This window comes from Amphiura filiformis, chromosome 3 (assembly GCF_039555335.1).
Source record: "Amphiura filiformis chromosome 3, Afil_fr2py, whole genome shotgun sequence".
Lineage (NCBI taxonomy): Eukaryota > Metazoa > Echinodermata > Ophiuroidea > Amphilepidida > Amphiuridae > Amphiura > Amphiura filiformis.
This window is the reverse complement of record NC_092630.1, coordinates 35,844,359-35,869,869: the sequence shown is the minus strand read 5'-3', so window position 1 is coordinate 35,869,869 and position 25,511 is coordinate 35,844,359. Positions and strand designations below refer to the sequence as shown.

Here is a 25,511-nt window from a genome sequence, read left to right as displayed (position 1 = left end):
TCACCATATAATAGAAAAGTAAATCCTATTATTCTTTATGTTTTGTGGTCAACCGTGCACAATGTGTGTTTTCAATGGGGAGATGTGCAATGATTTACCTTTACCATGAAGAGGCTTTCACACTTTCAGTGTACACAGTTATACCCACTGAAGAGACAACGCAAATCATGTTTAATGAAATGTGCCAATTTGAGATTGCATAGGCCTAATAATAAAGGTCATTATCTATAATGCTCATAATGATCGGTGTTTGTTTAACTGAAAAACAACATTTTTGAATTGTTTATATTTCTTTCTTTTTTCTATCAAAAATAATGACAATCATGAAATAAGCCTGAACTTGCACACCAATCATTGACCATGTTAGTTAAAATATTATTGATTGATGTGTCCTATACATTGCGCATGTGTCTTTTAATGTAAAATTGGACTTGAACTTGAAACATATTGAACAGCAAGTGACATTTGCACTTTTTATTCTTCCTTCTTTTTAATGCATTATTTTCCTTTTACTTAGATTTTTTGTTTTATCTTCCTTTATTTAATTTTGGCATTTTCTTTCCTATTTTGTGTTGGTTTTGTTTCTTTGTTTCTTATATCTTTCATTATTATTTTTTGTGGGGGGTCTTTAATGACTTCTTTTTCGTTTTATTTGCTTGAAATCTTTGAAGTTTACTTTTGTGGGGTCAGGAATTACTGGTTTGGAAGGAGAAGTTTGGCAATGCATTGGACATAGGGTGGTAGATGTCGTTGCATTATTTTGCTATCTACTGCAGATAGCATTGACAAATTTGCATCCCACATCCGTGTGATGTTTGATTGACGGTGCCCTTAGTGTTATAGCAAATATAAAAGATGGTCCATGATTGTCCAAAAACATTGTCAACTTTTTAGCTATTCAAATTGCTATGTTTTAAACTGTTTGGGGATATGTATCAGGTATTTTACGTCTTATTCGACTTAAATTATTCAAAATTTGATGAAAATATATGTTTAAAGTGACCGATCCCTGATATATTTGTGGATGTAATGTAATATTATTTATTGCATGTGTTCCTATTATATATAAACTAACATGTCCAAGTTTCATTTGAATCGCTCTACTGGATCTGAAGTTATGATCCCAAATGTGAAAAAGCAAACACTGATTTTAGAATTCCTCAGACAATCTCAGAAAATATTGTTCGAACACTTTAAAGGCCTTATTGGAAATAGTCCCCTTCTACCCCGCACAATGTTGGCATACCCAATATGCTCATCTTCACATATCTTCTCCCAACATTGATTGGTGGGGAAAGGGAGGGATATGCTTAAGATGAACATTGAGAGAACTCTATTATAAATCTTAGTTTCCAGTGACTCATATAGCGTACGCACTATACTAAGATGAACATGGGAATTACAGTGGGTGTTCGAACACATTTTTCCGGGATTGTCTACAAAATTGCTTAGCAAAATCATCTGATTTTAGTTTTTGGACAATAACTCTGCAGTTACGCCATCGATTTTAATGCAATTTGGCACACATGTTAGACATATAATTTACTATCATCCCACAAAATATGAAGGAAATCAATGAATATTTTGATAGCGTTCTGTTAGTATAGATTTAACATAGCGTTTTGTACACACAAATACAGGCCTAAATTATTTATGTGCCATGTTTATTGAGCATATGTACATGTGGTATAATTAATTTAGAGAAGGTGTTAATATTTTATATTCAGCTAAAAACAGACATTACTCGTAAATTTAATGTTATGTATTTAAATGTCACAAATTTACCACTGTGTGATAAATCGGAGGGGGGGGGACGAGAGAGCGAGCGAGTGATAGGAAGGGAGATACGCACAGGCTATGCACATTTATTGTTTTTAAAAACATTACTTGACCAACATTTAAGAAAATCAGCCTAATGTGTGAAAGTGTGTTCATTAAACATTTTAAATACACCATGGTTAGGATGGTCAAATGGTGAATCATAACGATTTACACACATAGACAAGCACGCATTTCCAACGATTCACCATATAATAGAAAAGTAAATCCTATTATTCTTTATGTTTTGTGGTCAACCGTGCACAATGTGTGTTTTCAATGGGGAGATGTGCAATGATTTACCTTTACCATGAAGAGGCTTTCACACTTTCAGTGTACACAGTTATACCCACTGAAGAGACAACGCAAATCATGTTTAATGAAATGTGCCAATTTGAGATTGCATAGGCCTAATAATAAAGGTCATTATCTATAATGCTCATAATGATCGGTGTTTGTTTAACTGAAAAACAACATTTTGAATTGTTTATATTTCTTTCTTTTTTCGATCAAAAATAATGACAATCATGAAATAAGCCTGAACTTGCACACCAATCATTGACCATGTTAGTTAAAATATTATTGATTGATGTGTCCTATACATTGCGCATGTGTCTTTTAATGTAAAATTGGACTTGAACTTGAAACATATTGAACAGCAAGTGACATTTGCACTTTTTATTCTTCCTTCTTTTTAATGCATTATTTTCCTTTTACTTAGATTTTTTGTTTTATCTTCCTTTATTTAATTTTGGCATTTTCTTTCCTATTTTGTGTTGGTTTTGTTTCTTTGTTTCTTATATCTTTCATTATTATTTTTTGTGGGGGGTCTTTAATGACTTCTTTTTCGTTTTATTTGCTTGAAATCTTTGAAGTTTACTTTTGTGGGGTCAGGAATTACTGGTTTGGAAGGAGAAGTTTGGCAATGCATTGGACATAGGGTGGTAGATGTCGTTGCATTATTTTGCTATCTACTGCAGATAGCATTGACAAATTTGCATCCCACATCCGTGTGATGTTTGATTGACGGTGCCCTTAGTGTTATAGCAAATATAAAAGATGGTCCATGATTGTCCAAAAACATTGTCAACTTTTTAGCTATTCAAATTGCTATGTTTTAAACTGTTTGGGGATATGTATCAGGTATTTTACGTCTTATTCGACTTAAATTATTCAAAATTTGATGAAAATATATGTTTAAAGTGACCGATCCCTGATATATTTGTGGATGTAATGTAATATTATTTATTGCATGTGTTCCGTATTATATATAAACTAACATGTCCAAGTTTCATTTGAATCGCTCTACTGGATCTGAAGTTATGATCCCAAATGTGAAAAAGCAAACACTGATTTTAGAATTCCTCAGACAATCTCAGAAAATATTGTTCGAACACTTTAAAGGCCTTATACGCACAGGCTATGCACATTTATTGTTTTAAAAACATTACTTGACCAACATTTAAGAAAATCAGCCTAATGTGTGAAAGTGTGTTCATGAAACATTTTAAATACACCATGGTTAGGATGGTCAAATGGTGAATCATAACGATTTACACACATAGACAAGCACGCATTTCCAACGATTCACCATATAATAGAAAAGTAAATCCTATTATTCTTTATGTTTTGTGGTCAACCGTGCACAATGTGTGTTTTCAATGGGGAGATGTGCAATGATTTACCTTTACCATGAAGAGGCTTTCACACTTTCAGTGTACACAGTTATACCCACTGAAGAGACAACGCAAATCATGTTTAATGAAATGTGCCAATTTGAGATTGCATAGGCCTAATAATAAAGGTCATTATCTATAATGCTCATAATGATCGGTGTTTGTTTAACTGAAAAACAACATTTTTGAATTGTTTATATTTCTTTCTTTTTTCGATCAAAAATAATGACAATCATGAAATAAGCCTGAACTTGCACACCAATCATTGACCATGTTAGTTAAAATATTATTGATTGATGTGTCCTATACATTGCGCATGTGTCTTTTAATGTAAAATTGGACTTGAACTTGAAACATATTGAACAGCAAGTGACATTTGCACTTTTTATTCTTCCTTCTTTTTAATGCATTATTTTCCTTTTACTTAGATTTTTTGTTTTATCTTCCTTTATTTAATTTTGGCATTTTCTTTCCTATTTTGTGTTGGTTTTGTTTCTTTGTTTCTTATATCTTTCATTATTATTTTTTGTGGGGGGGGGTCTTTAATGACTTCTTTTTCGTTTTATTTGCTTGAAATCTTTGAAGTTTACTTTTGTGGGGTCAGGAATTACTGGTTTGGAAGGAGAAGTTTGGCAATGCATTGGACATAGGGTGGTAGATGTCGTTGCATTATTTTGCTATCTACTGCAGATAGCATTGACAAATTGCATCCCACATCCGTGTGATGTTTGATTGACGGTGCCCTTAGTGTTATAGCAAATATAAAAGATGGTCCATGATTGTCCAAAAACATTGTCAACTTTTTAGCTATTCAAATTGCTATGTTTTAAACTGTTTGGGGATATGTATCAGGTATTTTACGTCTTATTCGACTTAAATTATTCAAAATTTGATGAAAATATATGTTTAAAGTGACCGATCCCTGATATATTTGTGGATGTAATGTAATATTATTTATTGCATGTGTTCCCTATTATATATAAACTAACATGTCCAAGTTTCATTTGAATCGCTCTACTGGATCTGAAGTTATGATCCCAAATGTGAAAAAGCAAACACTGATTTTAGAATTCCTCAGACAATCTCAGAAAATATTGTTCGAACACTTTAAAGGCCTTATACGCTGAGGCTATGCACATTTATTGTTTTTAAAAACATTACTTGACCAACATTTAAGAAAATCAGCCTAATGTGTGAAAGTGTGTTCATGAAACATTTTAAATACACCATGGTTAGGATGGTCAAATGGTGAATCATAACGATTTACACACATAGACAAGCACGCATTTCCAACGATTCACCATATAATAGAAAAGTAAATCCTATTATTCTTTATGTTTTGTGGTCAACCGTGCACAATGTGTGTTTTCAATGGGGAGATGTGCAATGATTTACCTTTACCATGAAGAGGCTTTCACACTTTCAGTGTACACAGTTATACCCACTGAAGAGACAACGCAAATCATGTTTAATGAAATGTGCCAATTTGAGATTGCATAGGCCTAATAATAAAGGTCATTATCTATAATGCTCATAATGATCGGTGTTTGTTTAACTGAAAACAACATTTTTGAATGGTTTATATTTCTTTCTTTTTTCGATCAAAATAATGACAATCATGAAATAAGCCTGAAATTGAACACCAATCATTGACCATGTTAGTTAATATATTATTGATTGATGTGTCCTATACATTGCATGCATGTGTCTTTTAATGTAAAATTGGACTTGAACTTGAAACATATTGAACAGCAAGTGACATTTGCACTTTTTATTCTTCCTTCTTTTAATGCATTATTTTCCTTTTACTTAGATTTTTTGTTTTATCTTCCTTTATTTAATTTTGGCATTTTCTTTCCTATTTTGTGTTGGTTTTGTTTCTTTGTTTCTTATATCTTTCATTATTATTTTTTGTGGGGGGTCTTTAATGACTTCTTTTTCGTTTTATTTGCTTGAAATCTTTGAAGTTTACTTTTGTGGGGTCAGGAATTACTGGTTTGGAAGGAGAAGTTTGGCAATGCATTGGACATAGGGTGGTAGATGTCGTTGCATTATTTTGCTATCTACTGCAGATAGCATTGATAAATTTGCATCCCACATCCGTGTGATGTTTGATTGACGGTGCCCTTAGTGTTATAGCAAATATAAAAGATGGTCCATGATTGTCCAAAAACATTGTCAACTTTTTAGCTATTCAAATTGCTATGTTTTAAACTGTTTGGGGATATGTATCAGGTATTTTACGTCTTATTCGACTTAAATTATTCAAAATTTGATGAAAATATATGTTTAAAGTGACCGATCCCTGATATATTTGTGGTTGTAATGTAATATCATTTATTCCATGTGATCCCTATTATATATAAACTAACATGTCCAAGTTTCATTTGAATCGCTCTACTGGATCTGAAGTTATGATCCCAAATGTGAAAAAGCAAACACTGATTTTAGAATTCCTCAGACAATCTCAGAAAATATTGTTCGAACACTTTAAAGGCCTTATTGGAAATAGTCCCCTTCTACCCCCGTACAATGTTTGCATACCCAATATGCTCATCTTCACATATCTTCTCCCAACATTGATTGGTGGGGAAAGGGAGGGATATGCTTAAGATGAACATTGAGAGAACTCTATTATAAATCTTAGTTTCCAGTGACTCATATAACGTGCGCACTATACTAAGATGAACATGGGAATTACAGTGGGTGTTCGAACACATTTTTTCCGGGATTGTCTACAAAATTGCTTAGCAAAATCATCTGATTTTAGTTTTTGGACAATAACTCTGCAGTTACGCCATCGATTTTAATGCAATTTGGCACACATGTTAGACATATAATTTACTATCATCCCACAAAATATGAAGGAAATCAATGAATATTTTGATAGCGTTCTGTTAGTATAGATTTAACATAGCGTTTTGTACACACAAATACAGGCCTAAATTATTTATGTGCCATGTTTATTGAGCATATGTACATGTGGTATAATTAATTTAGAGAAGGTGTTAATATTTTATATTCAGCTAAAAACAGACATTACTCGTAAATTTAATGTTATGTATTTAAATGTCACAAATTTACCACTGTGTGATAAATCGGAGGGGGGGGACGAGAGAGAGCGAGTGATAGGAAGGAGAGATACGCACAGGCTATGCACATTTATTGTTTTTAAAAACATTACTTGACCAACATTTAAGAAAATCAGCCTAATGTGTGAAAGTGTGTTCATTAAACATTTTAAATACACCATGGTTAGGATGGTCAAATGGTGAATCATAACGATTTACACACATAGACAAGCACGCATTTCCAACGATTCACCATATAATAGAAAAGTAAATCCTATTATTCTTTATGTTTTGTGGTCAACCGTGCACAATGTGTGTTTTCAATGGGGAGATGTGCAATGATTTACCTTTACCATGAAGAGGCTTTCACACTTTCAGTGTACACAGTTATACCCACTGAAGAGACAACGCAAATCATGTTTAATGAAATGTGCCAATTTGAGATTGCATAGGCCTAATAATAAAGGTCATTATCTATAATGCTCATAATGATCGGTGTTTGTTTAACTGAAAAACAACATTTTTGAATTGTTTATATTTCTTTCTTTTTTCGATCAAAAATAATGACAATCATGAAATAAGCCTGAACTTGCACACCAATCATTGACCATGTTAGTTAAAATATTATTGATTGATGTGTCCTATACATTGCGCATGTGTCTTTTAATGTAAAATTGGACTTGAACTTGAAACATATTGAACAGCAAGTGACATTTGCACTTTTTATTTTTCCTTCTTTTTAATGCATTATTTTCCTTTTACTTAGATTTTTGTTTTATCTTCCTTTATTTAATTTTGGCATTTTCTTTCCTATTTTGTGTTGGTTTTGTTTCTTTGTTTCTTATATCTTTCATTATTATTTTTTGTGGGGGGTCTTTAATGACTTCTTTTTCGTTTTATTTGCTTGAAATCTTTGAAGTTTACTTTTGTGGGGTCAGGAATTACTGGTTTGGAAGGAGAAGTTTGGCAATGCATTGGACATAGGGTGGTAGATGTCGTTGCATTATTTTGCTATCTACTGCAGATAGCATTGACAAATTTGCATCCCACATCCGTGTGATGTTTGATTGACGGTGCCCTTAGTGTTATAGCAAATATAAAAGATGGTCCATGATTGTCCAAAAACATTGTCAACTTTTTAGCTATTCAAATTGCTATGTTTTAAACTGTTTGGGGATATGTATCAGGTATTTTACGTCTTATTCGACTTAAATTATTCAAAATTTGATGAAAATATATGTTTAAAGTGACCGATCCCTGATATATTTGTGGATGTAATGTAATATTATTTATTGCATGTGTTCCCTATTATATATAAACTAACATGTCCAAGTTTCATTTGAATCGCTCTACTGGATCTGAAGTTATGATCCCAAATGTGAAAAAGCAAACACTGATTTTAGAATTCCTCAGACAATCTCAGAAAATATTGTTCGAACACTTTAAAGGCCTTATACGCTGAGCTATGCACATTTATTGTTTTTAAAAACATTACTTGACCAACATTTAAGAAAATCAGCCTAATGTGTGAAAGTGTGTTCATGAAACATTTTAAATACACCATGGTTAGGATGGTCAAATGGTGAATCATAACGATTTACACACATAGACAAGCACGCATTTCCAACGATTCACCATATAATAGAAAAGTAAATCCTATTATTCTTTATGTTTTGTGGTCAACCGTGCACAATGTGTGTTTTCAATGGGGAGATGTGCAATGATTTACCTTTACCATGAAGAGGCTTTCACACTTTCAGTGTACACAGTTATACCCACTGAAGAGACAACGCAAATCATGTTTAATGAAATGTGCCAATTTGAGATTGCATAGGCCTAATAATAAAGGTCATTATCTATAATGCTCATAATGATCGGTGTTTGTTTAACTGAAAAACAACATTTTTGAATTGTTTATATTTCTTTCTTTTTTTTTCAAAAATAATGACAATCATGAAATAAGCCTGAACTTGCACACCAATCATTGACCATGTTAGTTAAAATATTATTGATTGATGTGTCCTATACATTGCGCATGTGTCTTTTAATGTAAAATTGGACTTGAACTTGAAACATATTGAACAGCAAGTGACATTTGCACTTTTATTCTTCCTTCTTTTTAATGCATTATTTTCCTTTTACTTAGATTTTTTGTTTTATCTTCCTTTATTTAATTTTGGCATTTTCTTTCCTATTTTGTGTTGGTTTTGTTTCTTTGTTTCTTATATCTTTCATTATTATTTTTTGTGGGGGGTCTTTAATGACTTCTTTTTCGTTTTATTTGCTTGAAATCTTTGAAGTTTACTTTTGTGGGGTCAGGAATTACTGGTTTGGAAGGAGAAGTTTGGCAATGCATTGGACATAGGGTGGTAGATGTCGTTGCATTATTTTGCTATCTACTGCAGATAGCATTGACAAATTTGCATCCCACATCCGTGTGATGTTTGATTGACGGTGCCCTTAGTGTTATAGCAAATATAAAAGATGGTCCATGATTGTCCAAAAACATTGTCAACTTTTTAGCTATTCAAATTGCTATGTTTTAAACTGTTTGGGGATATGTATCAGGTATTTTACGTCTTATTCGACTTAAATTATTCAAAATTTGATGAAAATATATGTTTAAAGTGACCGATCCCTGATATATTTGTGGATGTAATGTAATATTATTTATTGCATGTGTTCCTATTATATATAAACTAACATGTCCAAGTTTCATTTGAATCGCTCTACTGGATCTGAAGTTATGATCCCAAATGTGAAAAAGCAAACACTGATTTTAGAATTCCTCAGACAATCTCAGAAAATATTGTTCGAACACTTTAAAGGCCTTATTGGAAATAGTCCCCTTCTACCCCGTACAATGTTGGCATACCCAATATGCTCATCTTCACATATCTTCTCCCAACATTGATTGGTGGGGAAAGGGAGGGATATGCTTAAGATGAACATTGAGAGAACTCTATTATAAATCTTAGTTTCCAGTGACTCATATAACGTGCGCACTATACTAAGATGAACATGGGAATTACAGTGGGTGTTCGAACACATTTTTTCCGGGATTGTGGTACTTATTGTGTCGGTTGGTTTGTACACTTTGTGATATATAGACTGGCATGAATTGTGACTTGACTATGAGATTGTTATTTCTTGGAAAGAATTCATTCAGTAGGTTAATTCATATCACAAAATGAAAGGCAAATCTAGGGGTAATAATATGTGTTGAGGACAGCAACAGTGAGAAGATGGGCAATTGTTGCCATGATAATGTTATTATGATAACTGATGCAGTTTAAAGCTGAAGTAGTTTAAAAGTCCTGGGTTGATTGAAACATATAACCATAGAGTTTGTAAATTGTATATCCACTGACATGCCCACAGGTAGTTTCGACTCAATGCTCGGATGCTCTTATATTTGTATGTAATATATGTGCCATTTTGGACACATGCATGATGATACCGAGGGCAGTTTATAGTTCAATAAATTTCATGTGTTTTGCCGCCAAGTGAGAACAATACATTGTACATTCTAATGATAGAATGTAGTTTAGAAGTGCAGGCTGCAAAACATTGAATTTTTTACTGCCCTTAACATACCATTTGGACTTAAACCACAGCTCAGAGCTGCTAGGTGTGTGTTGCATATTAACTAAACCAGGGGCAAGGCTCATTTAATGACATTATTGGTTGGACTAGGTCTTGATATCAACTAAAACTCTCAATTAAAGAAAATGTGCATGATTTCAGAGAGTAGTACATGGTGTACTCAGGCTTGTAAAGTATACATACATTATGACAAAGAATGGATATATACAGATTATAGGTATGCAAGTGACAATGCAATTGTATAGGTAGAACAACAGAGAAGCATGTTAAATGGGATATCGCAGTTGATATCCGAGATACATGACCTTAATCTTCCACACAGGGAGTGTGAATTTCAAATGGGGTAACCTGAATGGGTGACTCCATTTGAAATCTGCACTCCCTGTTTAGGAGATTAAGGTCATGTTCCAATGGGGCTGTAATGAGAGAATACTAAGAAAAATAGATTCACCTCACCCGGACCAAGATGAGAATGTATTGACCCATTGCACGGTCATCTCAAAACGAGGTTCTTCCCACAAAGTGTGTATTGTGTGTGTGTACGCCTGTCATACGCGTGCTTTAATTACCGTGTATGCTTTGCAAAAGCCTTCGGGTGCATTCAAGAAACCGTGAAAAATAAAAATGCACTTTTTGCGCATGCATTTGCAGGAGAACCTTGTTTTGTTAGCAAGATGGCGGATCCGTGCAAAGGGCGAATAACAAATGTAGCCACATCTATAGTATTCAGCAAATTCCTTCAGTGGTGTCCGACTGCTATTCATGATTATCATGTAAAAAGAAAGAGGTGCCGGTGTGAGGATGACATGATTCAATTAGTCAGAAGAATATTCCTGTGTTTACATTTTAAATAGTGCCAAATTGACAGACTACTGAAAAACATTTGCTGAAAAGTATAGATGGTGTTATTATGCCTAGACAACATTCCATTGAACAACATTCCTGGACAATAAATGTGCATCTTAAATGCCAAATGTTTGGTGTGTCCTTGGTGTAAGATAGTCATGAGTTAGACTAGTATAAGAACTCTATTGAGGAATTCAGCAGCGTACAGAATAAAGCTGTATAATTCTTCAATATAATATTTCTACTGGTTGGCTAATTCAGTTTATGTGAATGATAAACTGAATTTTTGTGTCATCTTATTCATTCCTAAAACCTAAATGACAGTGAATGTGACTAATATAGAGCATTACCAATGCCCTGATGCAAATATAAGAAGAAAGCTTATGTGTAGCAGGTAAATGAGTTCCTAGTATTCTCTTCTACCAAACTTGACTATTCAGGCTATTCTAGTTGAAATCCATACACCCCCTATGCAAGACATAACCTTAATCTCTCACACAGGGAGTGAGGATTTCAAATGGAGTTAACCTGAATGGGTGACTCCATTTGAAATCATCACCCCCTGTGTGGAAGATTAAGGTCATGTCTTCCATTGGGGGGTATGGATTTCAACAGGAATAGTCCAATACTCTCTGTTGTTGTAGATAAGTTGTACAGAAGCTACTTGATTGTTAAACAGATTGAAGCAGATATTTCAAATCTATCCCATTGTTTTGTAAGCAGGACTCTTGTGAGTATACTTAGAATTGGTTATTTTTAGCATACAGCATTTTGTGCGATTTCTGACAAAGGGGACACCTTTGTGCTTATTGGTATATTCAAGAAAGTCATGTATAACAATGTTATATGACAAAAGTTGTCTTGTGGTGTTAAATTTGTGATCTAATCTGTAAAAATAAAACCCTCGCTTAAATGACCACTTCTACAGTACCATAATATTGCCATAGTTGTCCATGACAAATAAGTGGGTTATACAACATGGCAGAGCTTAAAAGTCAAATAGGACTTGCAACTGTGAAAATGCAGATTTGGCTCTAGAAAATGCCACCTTCAATGAAACAAATCACACATTTTGGCCAAATTGCACCATTTTTGACTTTGTTTGGCACTCCATAATTCCAAAGGGAATGATAGGAAAGTGAAATTGCACTAAAATAATTGTAATATGTTGAGAAATTTTAACTGTACATTCTATTCATATGAATTTTGGTACATTGTAAAACTATTTGTAAAGAAAGTGTTGAAGTTTCAACATGCTGGAATGATTGATGACCAAATATCTGCTTCTATCTGACACAAGTTGCTTATGGAATAAATGACAAGATATATGATTCACATTGAAGTGCAAAAAAGAACCGTATATAAAGTTGGCAAGAGATAAAGGTCTGTAATAGTTCATTCTATCCACAATAGATGTGTACAAACACTGTACATGTAGAGGTGCAACCACAATATTGTATATTAAAGTTAAATTCTAAACATTTCTTTGCATTTGGCTGCATTATTGTTATTGTGTTATTAGCATTTTCTGATAATAAGACTTGCAATGACGGTTCGGGGGCACTCATAATTCACGGACGTCTCTGATATCAAATACTCTTGAAGCATCATGTCACATAACAGTATCATATTTCAGAGATGTCTTATAAATCACATATTTCCTTCATAACCCAGTCACAAACGATATTAGTAATTCTGGTGAACATGCCGGCGCAGTGGGAATAATTTTGTGAGTAAGCCTTATCTTGATATGTCATGCAAGTAAGGTTCTGCTAAAGATCATCATCAGAAGGCTGAAGCTAAAACTAGACCAGGAGATTTCTGAGGAGCAGGCTGGCTTTCGAGAAGGAAGAGGGACTAGAGACCAGATCGTAAACATCAGGAATATAATTGGGAAGTGTAAAGATCACAGACTACCACTTTATATGTGCTTCATTGACTACAGCAAGGCCTTTGACTGTGTCAGCCATGGGATTCCCTGGTCACATTATTGATCTTGTTAGTCAACTATATGAGGACCAGGAATCTGCAGTCAGGACAAGTAATGGAGATACTGAATGGTTCAAGATTGGAAGAGGGCTGAGACAGGGCTGCATATTGTCACCAAACCTAGCTGTTTAACATTTATTCAGAGGAGGACATGAGAGAAGCTTTGGACGGGTTTACTGGTGGAGTCAAATTTGGCGGTAGCAGTATCACAAATCTACGCTATGCTGATGATACCACCCTAATATGCAGCAGTAGAGAGGAACTGCTGGCCCTTTTGAAATGCATCAAGGAAGCCAGTGAGGAGAAAGGCCTTCTGCTAAATGCCAAGAAGACTAAAGTAATGGTTATTGATAGAAATGGAACTGGAGAGGACTTTGTGATAGATGGTCAAAAGATCGAGGAGGTTAAACAATTTGAATACCTGGGTTCAATGATGGACAACAAAGGTGATAGCACATCCGAGATCAAAAGAAGATTAGCTATGGCAAGGACAACAACTCAGAGTATGTCAAAGATCTGGAAGAGTAGTGGTTTATCAATCAACCTCAAGGTACGGTTACTCTGTGCAACAGTCTTCTCAATTGCTACATATGGGTGCGAATCCTGGGCAATGACAAAGAATGACAGGAAGAAGATAAGATGCATTTGAGATGTGGTGCTATAGGAGGCTGTTGGGAGTATCTTGGAAAGACAAATATCTGGGTCCTGAATAAGATTGGCACAGACTTAAACATCAGAAAGTCGATCATTGAGAGGAGATTGCGCTACTTTGGCCACATTGTAAGAAAGGATGGTGGAGTTGAGAAGCAGATTCTTCAGGGAGCTGTGGAAGGCCATCGTGGAAGGGGACGTCCATCAACATCTTGGACAAATGATGTGAAGAACGTTTCATCACACGGAATGTATGGTGCAATACGTTTGGCTTTTGATAGAAGTAGATGGCGTACTCTTGTGAAGACCACAGCAGCACAATCCTTTAGCCATCTGACCCAGAGAGAGAAGCCTTATCAGGTTGTAGCTAGCCCAAGTTAAGTGCCTGCTAATTTTACTATCCAATTCATGAATTAGAGCGCAGGCTCTGGTACTCTTGGGATTTTTTTACTTCAAAACATTTGATTTTGGCCATTGCAATCTAAGTGTGTTCTGGGACCATTTGCACAGATAGATATAATTTTTGCACAGGTAGATATTTGCTAAACATAGAAAAGCTTATTCTAATACACTCAGCTTCGTTCTGATGTGCTGCATCGAGTGTCAAGCTATCAACAAAGCTCGACTTATGTGATATCATAGACTCCCCGTATGTGAATTTGAAATCAGAGACGTCCGTGAATTACAAGTGCCCCCGAACATATGATACAGTGGAACCTCGTTAACACAAAATTGTCAGGGTCTCAGAACTTTTTTTTGATACAATTTTGTGTTATCAGGTCTTTTCAATGTAAAAATATATGCTTTGGAATCCTGTGTGTAATTTTGATTCATTTTTATGAACAGGATTTTATGAAATTTGTGAAAAATTAAATTGAGCCCAGTTTAGTTACTAACCTGAAGAGATACCATACACTCTGCAATACATAAATATTCAAACATGCAACAATTATTTTTCATTTGATGCTTTTTATTTGCTTTATTTTTCTCCTTTTTATAACAAATATCCACAAACTATATGAATACATCATTACAGGTTAACAATGGGTTTGTGCGACTACATTGACACACAGGGTTCAAATGGGACACCACTTTATAAATATCATTCCATGTTGGAATTGGATTCTCTGCCTCCAGATAAAGCCATTGCCTTATCAGCACAGATAGTTTCTCTATTTTGTGGAAATCATATTATTTTGTTATGTTTTTGGCTCATGAATGGTACCTTTCATATCATATCACTTTTCAGAGCTACAATTTCTGTAGTTACAATGGGCACTACAATAAACCTGGAATTGCCCAGAGCAAGTCCACAATCTATACCTGACATATACTTATCAAAAGCAAGCCCTCAAATCCACTGGTTGCAGGGTTCCAAACACAAGACATTTATCCAACCTGAATATGTGCTTAAAGACATTTGGGGTATTTCACCACTTACATACATACTGGAAGACACAAGATTGTCAAAGATACCAACATTTTTATTGTCTGAAAGAGGTTATTTTGACTGCTCAGTGCCAGAAGTGGGTATGTGCAAATTTCATTTCGGCAACAAATGGATGGTTAATTCTGCCCTCCATAATAAATGTAAGTGTCTTTGGTGTCTAAGCATGGTTACTTGCGTCCATGCATATACCCCAAAGTCGCTTACATTTATTATAGAGGGCCGAAATAACCATTTGTTGCCAAAATGAGTAACATTAATAATTGGCACAATTGCCACTTCTGGCACTGAGCAGTCGATATACTCGGAGTGTGTGTATGTGGGGGGGGGGGGGTGTATTTGTGTATGGGGTGGGTGTGTGCATGTATACCATGTTGTGAATACTGTAATGAAATGCCTATATGTTCTATGTGAACTTTTTAATCTTATTTTACATTTCACTTTGGGTGCTCAATATTTATATTCCGCCATCACATGAATTAATTTAAAAGACAAAACAAATCGCAATCATGACTATTCGCAGTAGAAGTGATGTAATAATCAGAATAACTACCATAGCAATAGATGAATACAATTTTTGAATATATCGCCCTGTGCTACTACGTTCACGCGGGACCTATGCATTGAACCACAGATTTCAAAGAACAGGATCGTAATTCTATAGAATTATAGAAATCAATGATTGCAGACATACACATGGGATGAGTGTAACCTACTTGTAGTGCGGGTGATATATTCATGAAAATTCTATTCACCTATTGCTATGGTAATTAATCCTGTTACATCATCAATTGCAGGGCTGTAGTAAGGTTGTATATATTGGGTGTCCATCAACAATTGAGGCAGCTGTTTCGTGTGTGCATCTATGCGACATCTTTAAGCATGTGCGTGTGTACGCCAGCGTCAGTGCACCCAATGAAATGCGCACTGACGTCACTGCTACATCAGGGTGGAAAATCCTTTAGTCTTGAATACAGGTCAAGCTTCATTCTGTGGCACAGAAAAGCATGCATCCCAGCCCTCAAATTAATCGAAGGCAATTGCCTTTGATGCCCTATAGTGTTGCCTTGGTGCCCTACATTTCTGTTTGTTTTCAAGCCATTGAAAAGCATGTAATTGCCTTGGTGCCCTTTCAAGGTTTTTTTCAAATTGCCTAGGATTGGCTGTCCTTAATTCTTAATTTGAGAGCCGATGCATCCAATCCATTTGTCCCTTGGACTAGGTTTAAATTCCAAATTTGACAAAAGGTTACCTTAAAAGTAACTTAAAAGTGTGATATTGCACAATATGTTTCTTTGGATAAATTTTAAATAAAAATCTAGATAACACATGTACATATATATATATATATTCTATATATCTATTTATCTGAAATAATATAAAATCATGTATAAATACAGGTTATACAACTATTACACAATATTGAGAATAGCCAAGAAATCAAGGGGTTATTGACCTCCATTGGCCAACTCTGAAAACACACACATAATTACAACAATAACAGCAACAATAATAATACCTGAAATTATATTAGGGAGAAATTTCTTTTTGAGAAACAACCAGCCCTTTCTCCCAAAGGACCCCAATTGAGACTGGTTTTCCAAAACTTAGCCCTTTCTCCCAAAGGACCCCAATTAACACTGGTTTTCCAAAACTTAGCTCTTTCTCCCAAAAGACCCCAATTAAGACTGGTTTTCCAAATTAAAACACCATATTGTTGCTAATTTAAGGGATCTAGAATGAGCGTTTATTGCGTTTCGACAGTATTTTTTGGGGACATGAGAGCACCTCAGACCTATCGAATTGCATTCTGAATACGAAGCATGTCGTTCTGATATCAAATAATTTTCTTTTTTTGAAAATCACAATATAATACAAATTTTATGACAAATTATAAAAATTTGATATTTTTCAAATTTTGATATATAACAGTCCTCGAAGTAAATTATATAAATCTAATGATATATTCTTAAAGTGTATGTAGCTGGGAAGAAAAGCCGACGGTCAATTGAAAATTTTGACTTTTCATATTAAAGATATGGATTTTTTTCCCAAAAAGACCAAATTTTTTTTGGTGTTTTGGGAAAAAAATCCATATCTCCAATACTGAAAGGTCAAAATGTTCAATTGATCGTCGGCTTTTCATCCACCTACATACACTTTAAGTATAAATCATCAGATTTATAAAGTTTACTTTAGTACTGTTAAATATCAAAAATATCAATTTTAATGATTTGCCATAAAATGTGTATTACATTGCAAATTTCAAAAAATCAAAATTATTTGATATCAGAAGGACATTCTTCGTATTCAGAATGCAAATTCGATATGTCTGATGTGCTCTAATGTCCCAAAATAAATACTGTCCAAACGTTCATACCCCAGCCCTTAAGGTAATAATTTTTCTCAATAAAATAAATTAATATCAAAGCTGGTGTGCTGTTTTTTTACCTGGGACCAGTTGCCAATTGAGTTGGCTGAGTTGCCCACCAGCATTTACAGCTTGCCTGTGGTTTTTACAGCTGAATTTGTCCAATGTACCAGTACCAAATGTACACTTAGCTTTTATAAAGTATTAGCCTGCTCATTACCTATTGACTCTATAAAAGTAAATGAGTAACACGTGGGGTGGGGAACTGAGCAATCTTTGAGCAAAACATTCAGCAATAATTGTTGCTTTTACATTTTAAATGTCTTCTTATTATGAGCAATCTCACAATTTGCACCTACTATTGCAGCACACAAAGCTATTTTTCAATGTGGTTCAATTAAAGCACTTCAGGCCTAGTCTTTCACAGGGTATTTAAGTACACCAATGGGTATTGCAATCATGCAAAAAGTAGAAATTCAAAAACTTTATTGCTTTAACTAAAGCATAAACAAGTTCAACATTAACATTGTTATTTCATAGCAACCCTTCTGTATCCTCAATGACTGGTAACAGCCGAATGCTGACTGATTCCCCTATCAATTCTAGGTTCTACATCAAAAGATATACTATGAAACTCGTATATATCTATGCACACATAATGCAGTCCAGCTGCATTCCATATTCCCCCATCCAGTTTTCTAGTCAACGATCTTTATTCACCCTTTGCACAGATCCGCCATTTTGCTACCAAAACGAGGTTCTCCCTGCAAACGCATGCGAAAATGAGCATTTTTGTTTCTTTTGCTTTTGTAGCAACGCGCCGCAAGGCTTTTGCAATGCGTACCCGGTAATTATAATTAAGCATGCGTTTTACAGGCGTGCGCATACACAGCATGGATTTTGCGGGTAGAACCTCGTTTGGAGATGACCGTAGGATCAGTGAATAGTATGTTTGTTAACACAATCATTGCAATCAATTTGATGCCCAGTTCAGTGAATAGATTCTGCGGGTCAAATCAAAATAATATTGTTGCTTCACAAAAACAGTTAATGTTTTTACTTACTAACATTTCGCCCATATCTCATTGGAGGACTTCATTTAGATCTGATGTCTTATCCACTTTCCCAGGAAACTGACTTCCCGTTTGTGTTTAGTCTCTTTTCCAGACGTCAAGGGGGGGGGGCTTGCGGGACGTTGAGCAGAAGTTAAGAAAGGGAACAAGAAAAGGTTTACTCGTTCAGAACAAAGGGCATCCAAATAAGAACAAACTAAGTCAAATATATCGGATGATGTCACAAGGGCAAATCATGTCATGCACATCAAGATACTTGGCAAGGACCATGTCAGAAAGCTTAGAGAAGTATAGGACACGATGGAAAAGACCATGAATAGAGAGGAAGACACTTATTTCATAAGTCACATATATGACTCTCTTTTGAAGTCTGGAAAAGAGATCATCGGAAGTCGGTTTCCTGGGAAAATGGATCAGATGTCCAGATCTGATGAAGTCCTCAGACCATGAGATTAACGGAACATAAAGTAAAAAACTGGTTTTGTCATGTCAAAATTGTTATTCAATTTGATGCCAATATGACAAATGGCAAACTACCTTTATTAGACTGTATTCATTAAATCATCCATCTCCGAAGCCCCTGGCCACATACCGTAAAAACTTGATAGTTAGCATATGTGCTTACTATCGAGCGCTTTTGAAAACATGAAATTGTACCAAAGTCCGAGGTTTACTTGTTCGTATATAACTACGTGTATCGATGACTTGTTCAAAACCCTTTACACTTTTGTGGATGGGAACTTCATGTTTGCATGTTTTAAAAGTGCTCGACAGTAAGCACATATGCGTACTATCGAGTTTTTACGGTATATGAAAAGATTTTAAAATACACCTAGATTCCATGTTAACTGAACTTTTGAAGGGCTTTGAGACAAACAAAATTAATTGATGCAGCCATACATGTATGTCCCATCTACCAGGAGGAGATTTATAACACATATCTTCTATTTATACTTTCCCATAGCTAGCTCATGGAGAAGTATTTGCACACACAGGGACAATTAACACTCCCTGAATCCGGTCCACACACAAACAATTTTATGCTGAAATTCTCATCCTAAATATTATGCAAAACTGGCATTGTAGTATGGTAAAAAAGTAACATTAACATTTAAAATGTGTACAATAATTATGAAACAAATCTCAGATGTATGCTAAATTTACATGACCTATTCCTGGGTAGCATGATGCATTGCTCACAGTGCACACAGAGAAAAAACCCACACAAATAATAAATGAGGTACCTTATGGGCAATGCTGTAGCAAATTTCCTAATCAGATTTCAACAAAATGGGTCAACTTTGTAATAGATGAATTGACCTTCAACTTCATTTGAGTCAAGTTTCAAGTTTCCATTGCGCACAATGCATTTTAACCTCTATACCTCATACATGTCACAGATATTGGCTGCCCTCATTGTTATGCAGATCAAGATTGCGCAGTGAGTATGTGTGACATATTCAGATGCATTATGGGATATGGGCAAATGGAGAATTGTTTCTGCTATTCTTGAGCCAGTGTTATAGCTAGAAATTGAAGATTGTTCCTTATTTGTCGAAAATTGCTTGAATCCTTGTACAAATTGAACCTTTAAAAAAAAAAAGTGCAATGATTGATCCACAAGCCTTTGCACACTTTATTAGTTGTCTCTGACCACTACAGCCCACCATTCCACAAACCATTTAACTTTGCTGCTTAGAAGCGCACACCCTAGACATTCAACAATTGACCTTTGCAGCCAGGATCAGCTCCATGAGTTTCATACAGGTGACAACAAGACAATTAGCAATTAGTTCCTTATCCAGGGGAATTTCAAGCTAACTCAATTTTTCCATGAGAGCGCACTAAACCACCGCCAGGAATATTCATCAAAATCAGCATCATTACAGTTTTTGAAAGCAAATAAAAAAAATAGCACCATTCACAAAAATATGCACCAGCACCTTCACATAATGAGACAGTGGAATAAATTCCTTATATACACAACTTACTGTGACCTCACAATGGGTTATTCCTGTTGAAATCCATACACCCCCTATGGAAGACATGACCTTAACCTTCCACACAGGGAGTGGGAATTTCAAATGGAATTACCTGAATGGATTACTCCATTTGAAATCTACACCCCCTGTGTGAGAGATTAACCCTAACACCCAAACCTGCCTTTTGCAACAAAGAAGTCACTTGGCCCCTCCCGGGATTTGAACCTTAGACCCCCGCATGCCGAACACACAATCACGGACTGGTAGCTACTTGGGTTATGCTGCCCCAGGTAGCGATTCCGTGAGCATATAACACCTGGGGTGATTGCGTCATCTCAGACCCTGGGATTCACGCATGCGCAGTGGTTTTCATCATGGTATTTTGTGGTATTTATGGGTGTTAGGGTTAAGGTCATGTCTTCCTTAGGGGGTATGCAGATATTGACTGTAATATACCAATACATCTCCACATACTGACAAACAAATAAATATACTATATATAATATGCCTATATGACAAGTTTTATAAACTAGTTGCTCTTTTGATATATGAATCTTTGAGTAGAGTATCTTGCTCTGACATACAAGTCATGTCTGTGGCCTCACAAGGCCTACTGTCACCACTGTATACTACATCCGGTAGCAGAGGGTCCCTAGCCGGGCTCGTATTTGTAGATGTTACACTACCAGTACCAGTAGAATACACCACATCTTCTGATGTGACAGAAGTTTGTGATAACGAACATTCCGCTCGTGCTTCATTTTCCTCTAATTGTCGTCTGGGAGTGTCTCCAGAATTACTTTGAGGTATAATTCTAACTTGGCAATTTTCTAATGATGTAATAACAGTTTCGTATGATGGTGGCGGCTCCTCAGGTACACTAGGTTGTAATGATATACTAGTACGACTAAGCAGTCTTCCACGTGGTGATCTGGGGGCTATACACGCCACCGAGTGGTAAGGAGGAGGGTCGTCTGTATACGAGGAGGTCGTGCTGGTAGAATTCATTCTAGATACCACTCTGCTTATTGATGATGGATTGTCTGAAAAACAAACACAAGGAACTGGATCAGAATGATGTAACAAATATGGTAGTGTGTGTTTTTACTTTTATGTGACACAAAAAAGTGAGGTCAAGATAAGTCAGTGTCTCTCTCTCTTTCTAGTATGGCTTAATGTGTTGGCTATGTACTTGTCCTTATGCTTGCTACTTGAACAGCTATTACTATTTGGCCATTTCTTGTTAGTAAGAAGAACAGTATTTACATGTATACTCAAAACACATTGACCTTTTCTTATCATTTGTCTACTTCTCTGTTATCATAGTGATTATGTCTTTGTTTTGTACCAATCAGATCCCGGTATTCAAGCCATGGCTCCTCCCAAAGGGCGAAATGAGCATTTGGCTTTAGTCCATACTCCCTGAGTAGCTCTGAGTATTCCACTTTCCTCATTTATCTAAAACTGGACTGACATTACTGAGTATATTATTCCTCAGAAATAAAGAAATGCTGAAAATGGATAATGGTGTGAATGGTTTGAGTATCCACCCTAACCCTTTGATTTACTGTTGTCCAGTATTCAGTTTACTTGTATAATTGACAAAAATGCCATTTTAGAAAATAATTTTGTACTTTTATATTAAACAGTAACACTTATTGCACAGTACAACTACAGTACATTGTGTACACTTAATGCTATTTTCTTTTGAGGTAAAAAAATCCTCCTGAAATTAGAATTTTTCAAACATACAAATGTCTTTAACCTGTGTGGGGGGAATACCTTATTTTATTTATTTATTTATAACATTCGGCTGAAGCCAGACAAAGCTCATAATGCTCAGAGGCTACTAAATTAAAGGGATGCTAACCGAACATGACGGGAGAAGGATATGGGAAGAGGTCCCAGCGACTGGAAAAATACTTGCAAGGGCAAGCATGGATTGGCAACCAAACTCACATGTGGCGATGTGGGAAATTGAACCCGGGCCACAGTGGTGAGAGGCGAGTGAGAAGACCACTACACTAACCCATCCTCCTTATTCTTTCTTTCATTCAAATGTAAATTTAAATTATGTTCTCAGATGCACTTTATTTCCCCTACCTCAACCAGGATATTGCATACAAATTACATTTTGAAATCAATCCAAGAATCTTTTCTGCCATCTGTTGAAAGGTAAAATTGTTATAAAGGATTTCTTTTCTATTTTCTTTTATTTATGAACATCCCCATCTTACAGTGGCATGTCCGGTTTTTTGGTGATTTTAGCCATTAAGCCCTCCGCATAACTCTGAAAGCCCCTCTGAGCCCCCGTAGGAAAAGATCCTGGATACGCCGGTGTCTTAGATCATTTCAGCATGCCTATTCTATGATCAGCTCGTAATAGGCAAGAATTATTGGGGTTTGTTGCCATGCTATTAATAAAATCTCAAATTTTGTCACAAATGCGTGTGTCGGTCAGGCAATACATAAAGCGCGGTCCAATTAGAGGCTGCGCTTAGCTGTATGTATGCCATTCTATTTCAATCCACGATGTTATGAGTCCCGCCTATTATGAATTAATCACAGTATAGCTCATGGTTTCATCAAGTTGATTATGTGTCATCCTTGTCACAATTTCTGGTTTCATTACTTACCTGAGAAGCTATCTCTACCAAATGATCCTCTTGATCGATGCCTCACTCTTGATGTGCAGTAGCCTTTCTTAGCTCTATAACCAATCCATATAAGGCCTAATAATACAAAGGATGGTACAACCACGACTAGACTGTATTGTAAAGTACTGGCTAGGTTATCCTCCCGTAAGTCATCTGCATAGATAGAAAGAGAGAAAAGTTACTGGTATCTTGAAGGTCAAAGTTTAGAGACATTCAGCAATTTGAAAATACAATTGGAAAATTTCTCCTTTTGTGTACTGAAAAAAAAGAAAATGTGTACTGCTGAATTTTAATCAAGCTAAAACAAATATGCAATTACAAAAGAGAGTGAGCACAGTTATAGGGAGTTGTTATATGGGCTATTCCAGTTGAAATCCATACACCCCCTATGGAAGACATGACTTTAATCTCGTGGAAAAAAGAGATGACATTTGACCTCATACCTGTTGATTTCACACATGTCAAATAATGTACCCAAGAGTCATTGTGTTCAAGTTCCATTGAAATCCATCAAAACATGAGGATGAAATTAACAAAGGAAGGCAAGAGTTTTGGCCAAGGGTTAACTTTTTTTGCACATACATCATACAAACACACCCCCACATATCAGAGCTCATGTCATAGTCCCTTCCAAGCTTCATTTGGAGTGGACAAGAAAGTGTTTCAAATACCAAATCACACTGGCTTACCTATAGTAGTTTCACAATACATGCCTTCAAACCCAGGCGGACATTGACAAATGTATTGATGAACAGTTCCTTTACAAGTGCCACCATTTTGACAAAATGAAGCAAGGCAATCTGTAACAAATTGAGATTAAAATTAGTACTTTTATTATTGTAAAATGTTAAGATGTATTTGGAAAACTTTACCAAGTAATTTTTTCAAGAAAAAGTATAGGGTGTGGCAGAGGAAATGTCAAAGGATATGATATGTATATGTACTGTAAAGATTTGCCTAAAAGTGCACATGGACTCCTTTCAAAACAGATCGATAACTCCCTCCTCTGAAAATCTCAACAAGAATTAAGGGTTCGGTGACCTTACTTGCTGGTGGACTTACTAGGTGAATGATTGTGGAATCAATCTAGAGACCTATCCCTCTGTCATTTGAAAACTGTCTCCCAACATGGTTGCAATGTCAATTATTATACCGTTCCAGAATAAACTTTGTACCTAGATTTTTTTACTCTTTGCATTTTGGTAATTGCTGTAATTATTATAACTAAATGACTATATAGCTTGATATTTTTCTTGATTTGTAGTTGGCTTTTCAAAACTTGCCAAGAAAGCAACAATGACTTGATTTTATTGGGATTATTTATCAGCTTTTAAACACGTTTATATATACACTGTGTCGTGAGCTATAGCTAAATCTGTTATTGAAAAAAACATTGTTTTCAATGTTTATTCATAGCTTTTTTATTCATAGCTTTTTCATTATTTTCAAGTTTATCACAGCTCAGACCTAGAGCATGCTATACACATGCTCCATGGATATGCCAATATTATCAATTAAGCTTATGATTCCTTGTGTTTAGTTGTGCACCTACCTTCATTAGTATATTGGCACTGTGAACCCCTGAATGCATTATGACATATACACCTCTTGCTATCTTCAAAAGCATAGCATGTTCCTCCATGTTGACAATAACCATCCGGGCACCCTGCTGCAAACAAACAAACAAACACACATAAATAGAGGCAAATTGTTATACTGTGAGATGAATGCAAAATTACAAGGTGAGATGCACTGAAATGTATACTTGTTATCAGGCCCTATTATGCCAGTTTGTCTTTTTGTACACAGGTAAACAGCAGTCAATGCAATATTGCAATTCTCAGGCTTGAAAACTGGTCTTGAAAAAAACACTGAAAACCATGTTTTTTTTTACTATTTTGATTCAGAAATAGACTGAAAACACTGAAAACAATAACAAAAAACGATGAAATCAGCTAAAATGCTAAAAATTTTCATGCCTGAATTCTGTTTGTTCTTTGACGTAACAAATTTTGAAATAAAAAGTTACCAAATAACTAAATACAATGCCATACTTGGAAACTATACTGCAAATAGATGTCATATGCCTGTTACAAAACCTATTGCTTTTGCAGCAAAACTTGATCATTTTTGCCCTTTGTAGACATCTTTACAATGTCCCTTGATCTATCATATATGCATTGATTACTCCTTTCAACACATCCATGGGAAATCTTAATTAATCATCAAGATGTGAAATTCACTGTTTCTTGATTTGTTTTTTCCCCAAGTCAATTGCAGCAAAACTATCAAATTTTAATATAAATTTACATAATTACATTTAA

The 25,511-nt window shown here is 35.3% G+C and overlaps 2 protein-coding genes across 3 annotated transcripts in view; one reads left to right on the top strand and one right to left on the bottom strand.

The window, feature by feature from the left end:
• The first annotated feature begins 13,157 nt into the window (after window positions 1-13,157).
• LOC140147225 (uncharacterized) lies at window positions 13,158-18,998 on the top strand. The gene is made up of 2 exons (XM_072169004.1): window positions 13,158-13,409; window positions 18,918-18,998. The coding sequence occupies exons 1-2, from the start codon at window positions 13,158-13,160 to the stop codon at window positions 18,996-18,998; spliced, it is 333 nt and encodes a 110-aa protein (XP_072025105.1).
• Window positions 18,999-21,050: 2,052 nt separating this feature from the next.
• The window catches only part of LOC140148430 (uncharacterized), a 71,308-nt gene continuing 66,847 nt past the window's right edge, over window positions 21,051-25,511 (bottom strand). Inside the window, exons 10-13 of one of the 2 annotated variants that reach the window (XM_072170366.1) lie at window positions 24,740-24,856; window positions 23,877-23,987; window positions 23,167-23,340; window positions 21,051-21,573 (exon numbers count right to left, since the gene is read on the bottom strand). In XM_072170366.1, coding sequence (XP_072026467.1) covers window positions 21,053-21,573; window positions 23,167-23,340; window positions 23,877-23,987; window positions 24,740-24,856 — 923 coding nt within the window. In that variant the 3' untranslated portion in view covers window positions 21,051-21,052. The remainder of the gene's footprint in view (window positions 21,574-23,166; window positions 23,341-23,876; window positions 23,988-24,739; window positions 24,857-25,511) is intronic. The other variant, XM_072170367.1, reaches the window with a different exon arrangement.

Excerpts from the sequence above, each read along its gene's own strand:
- LOC140147225 (XM_072169004.1), top strand. The coding sequence starts at position 13,158 with ATGAGAGAAGCTTTGGACGGGTTTACTGGTGGAGTCAAATTTGGCGGT. Across the intron at positions 13,410-18,917 it reads ATGGTCAAAAGATCGAGGAG|TCTGGAAAAGAGATCATCGG; the intron begins GTTAAACAATTT and ends TCTCTTTTGAAG.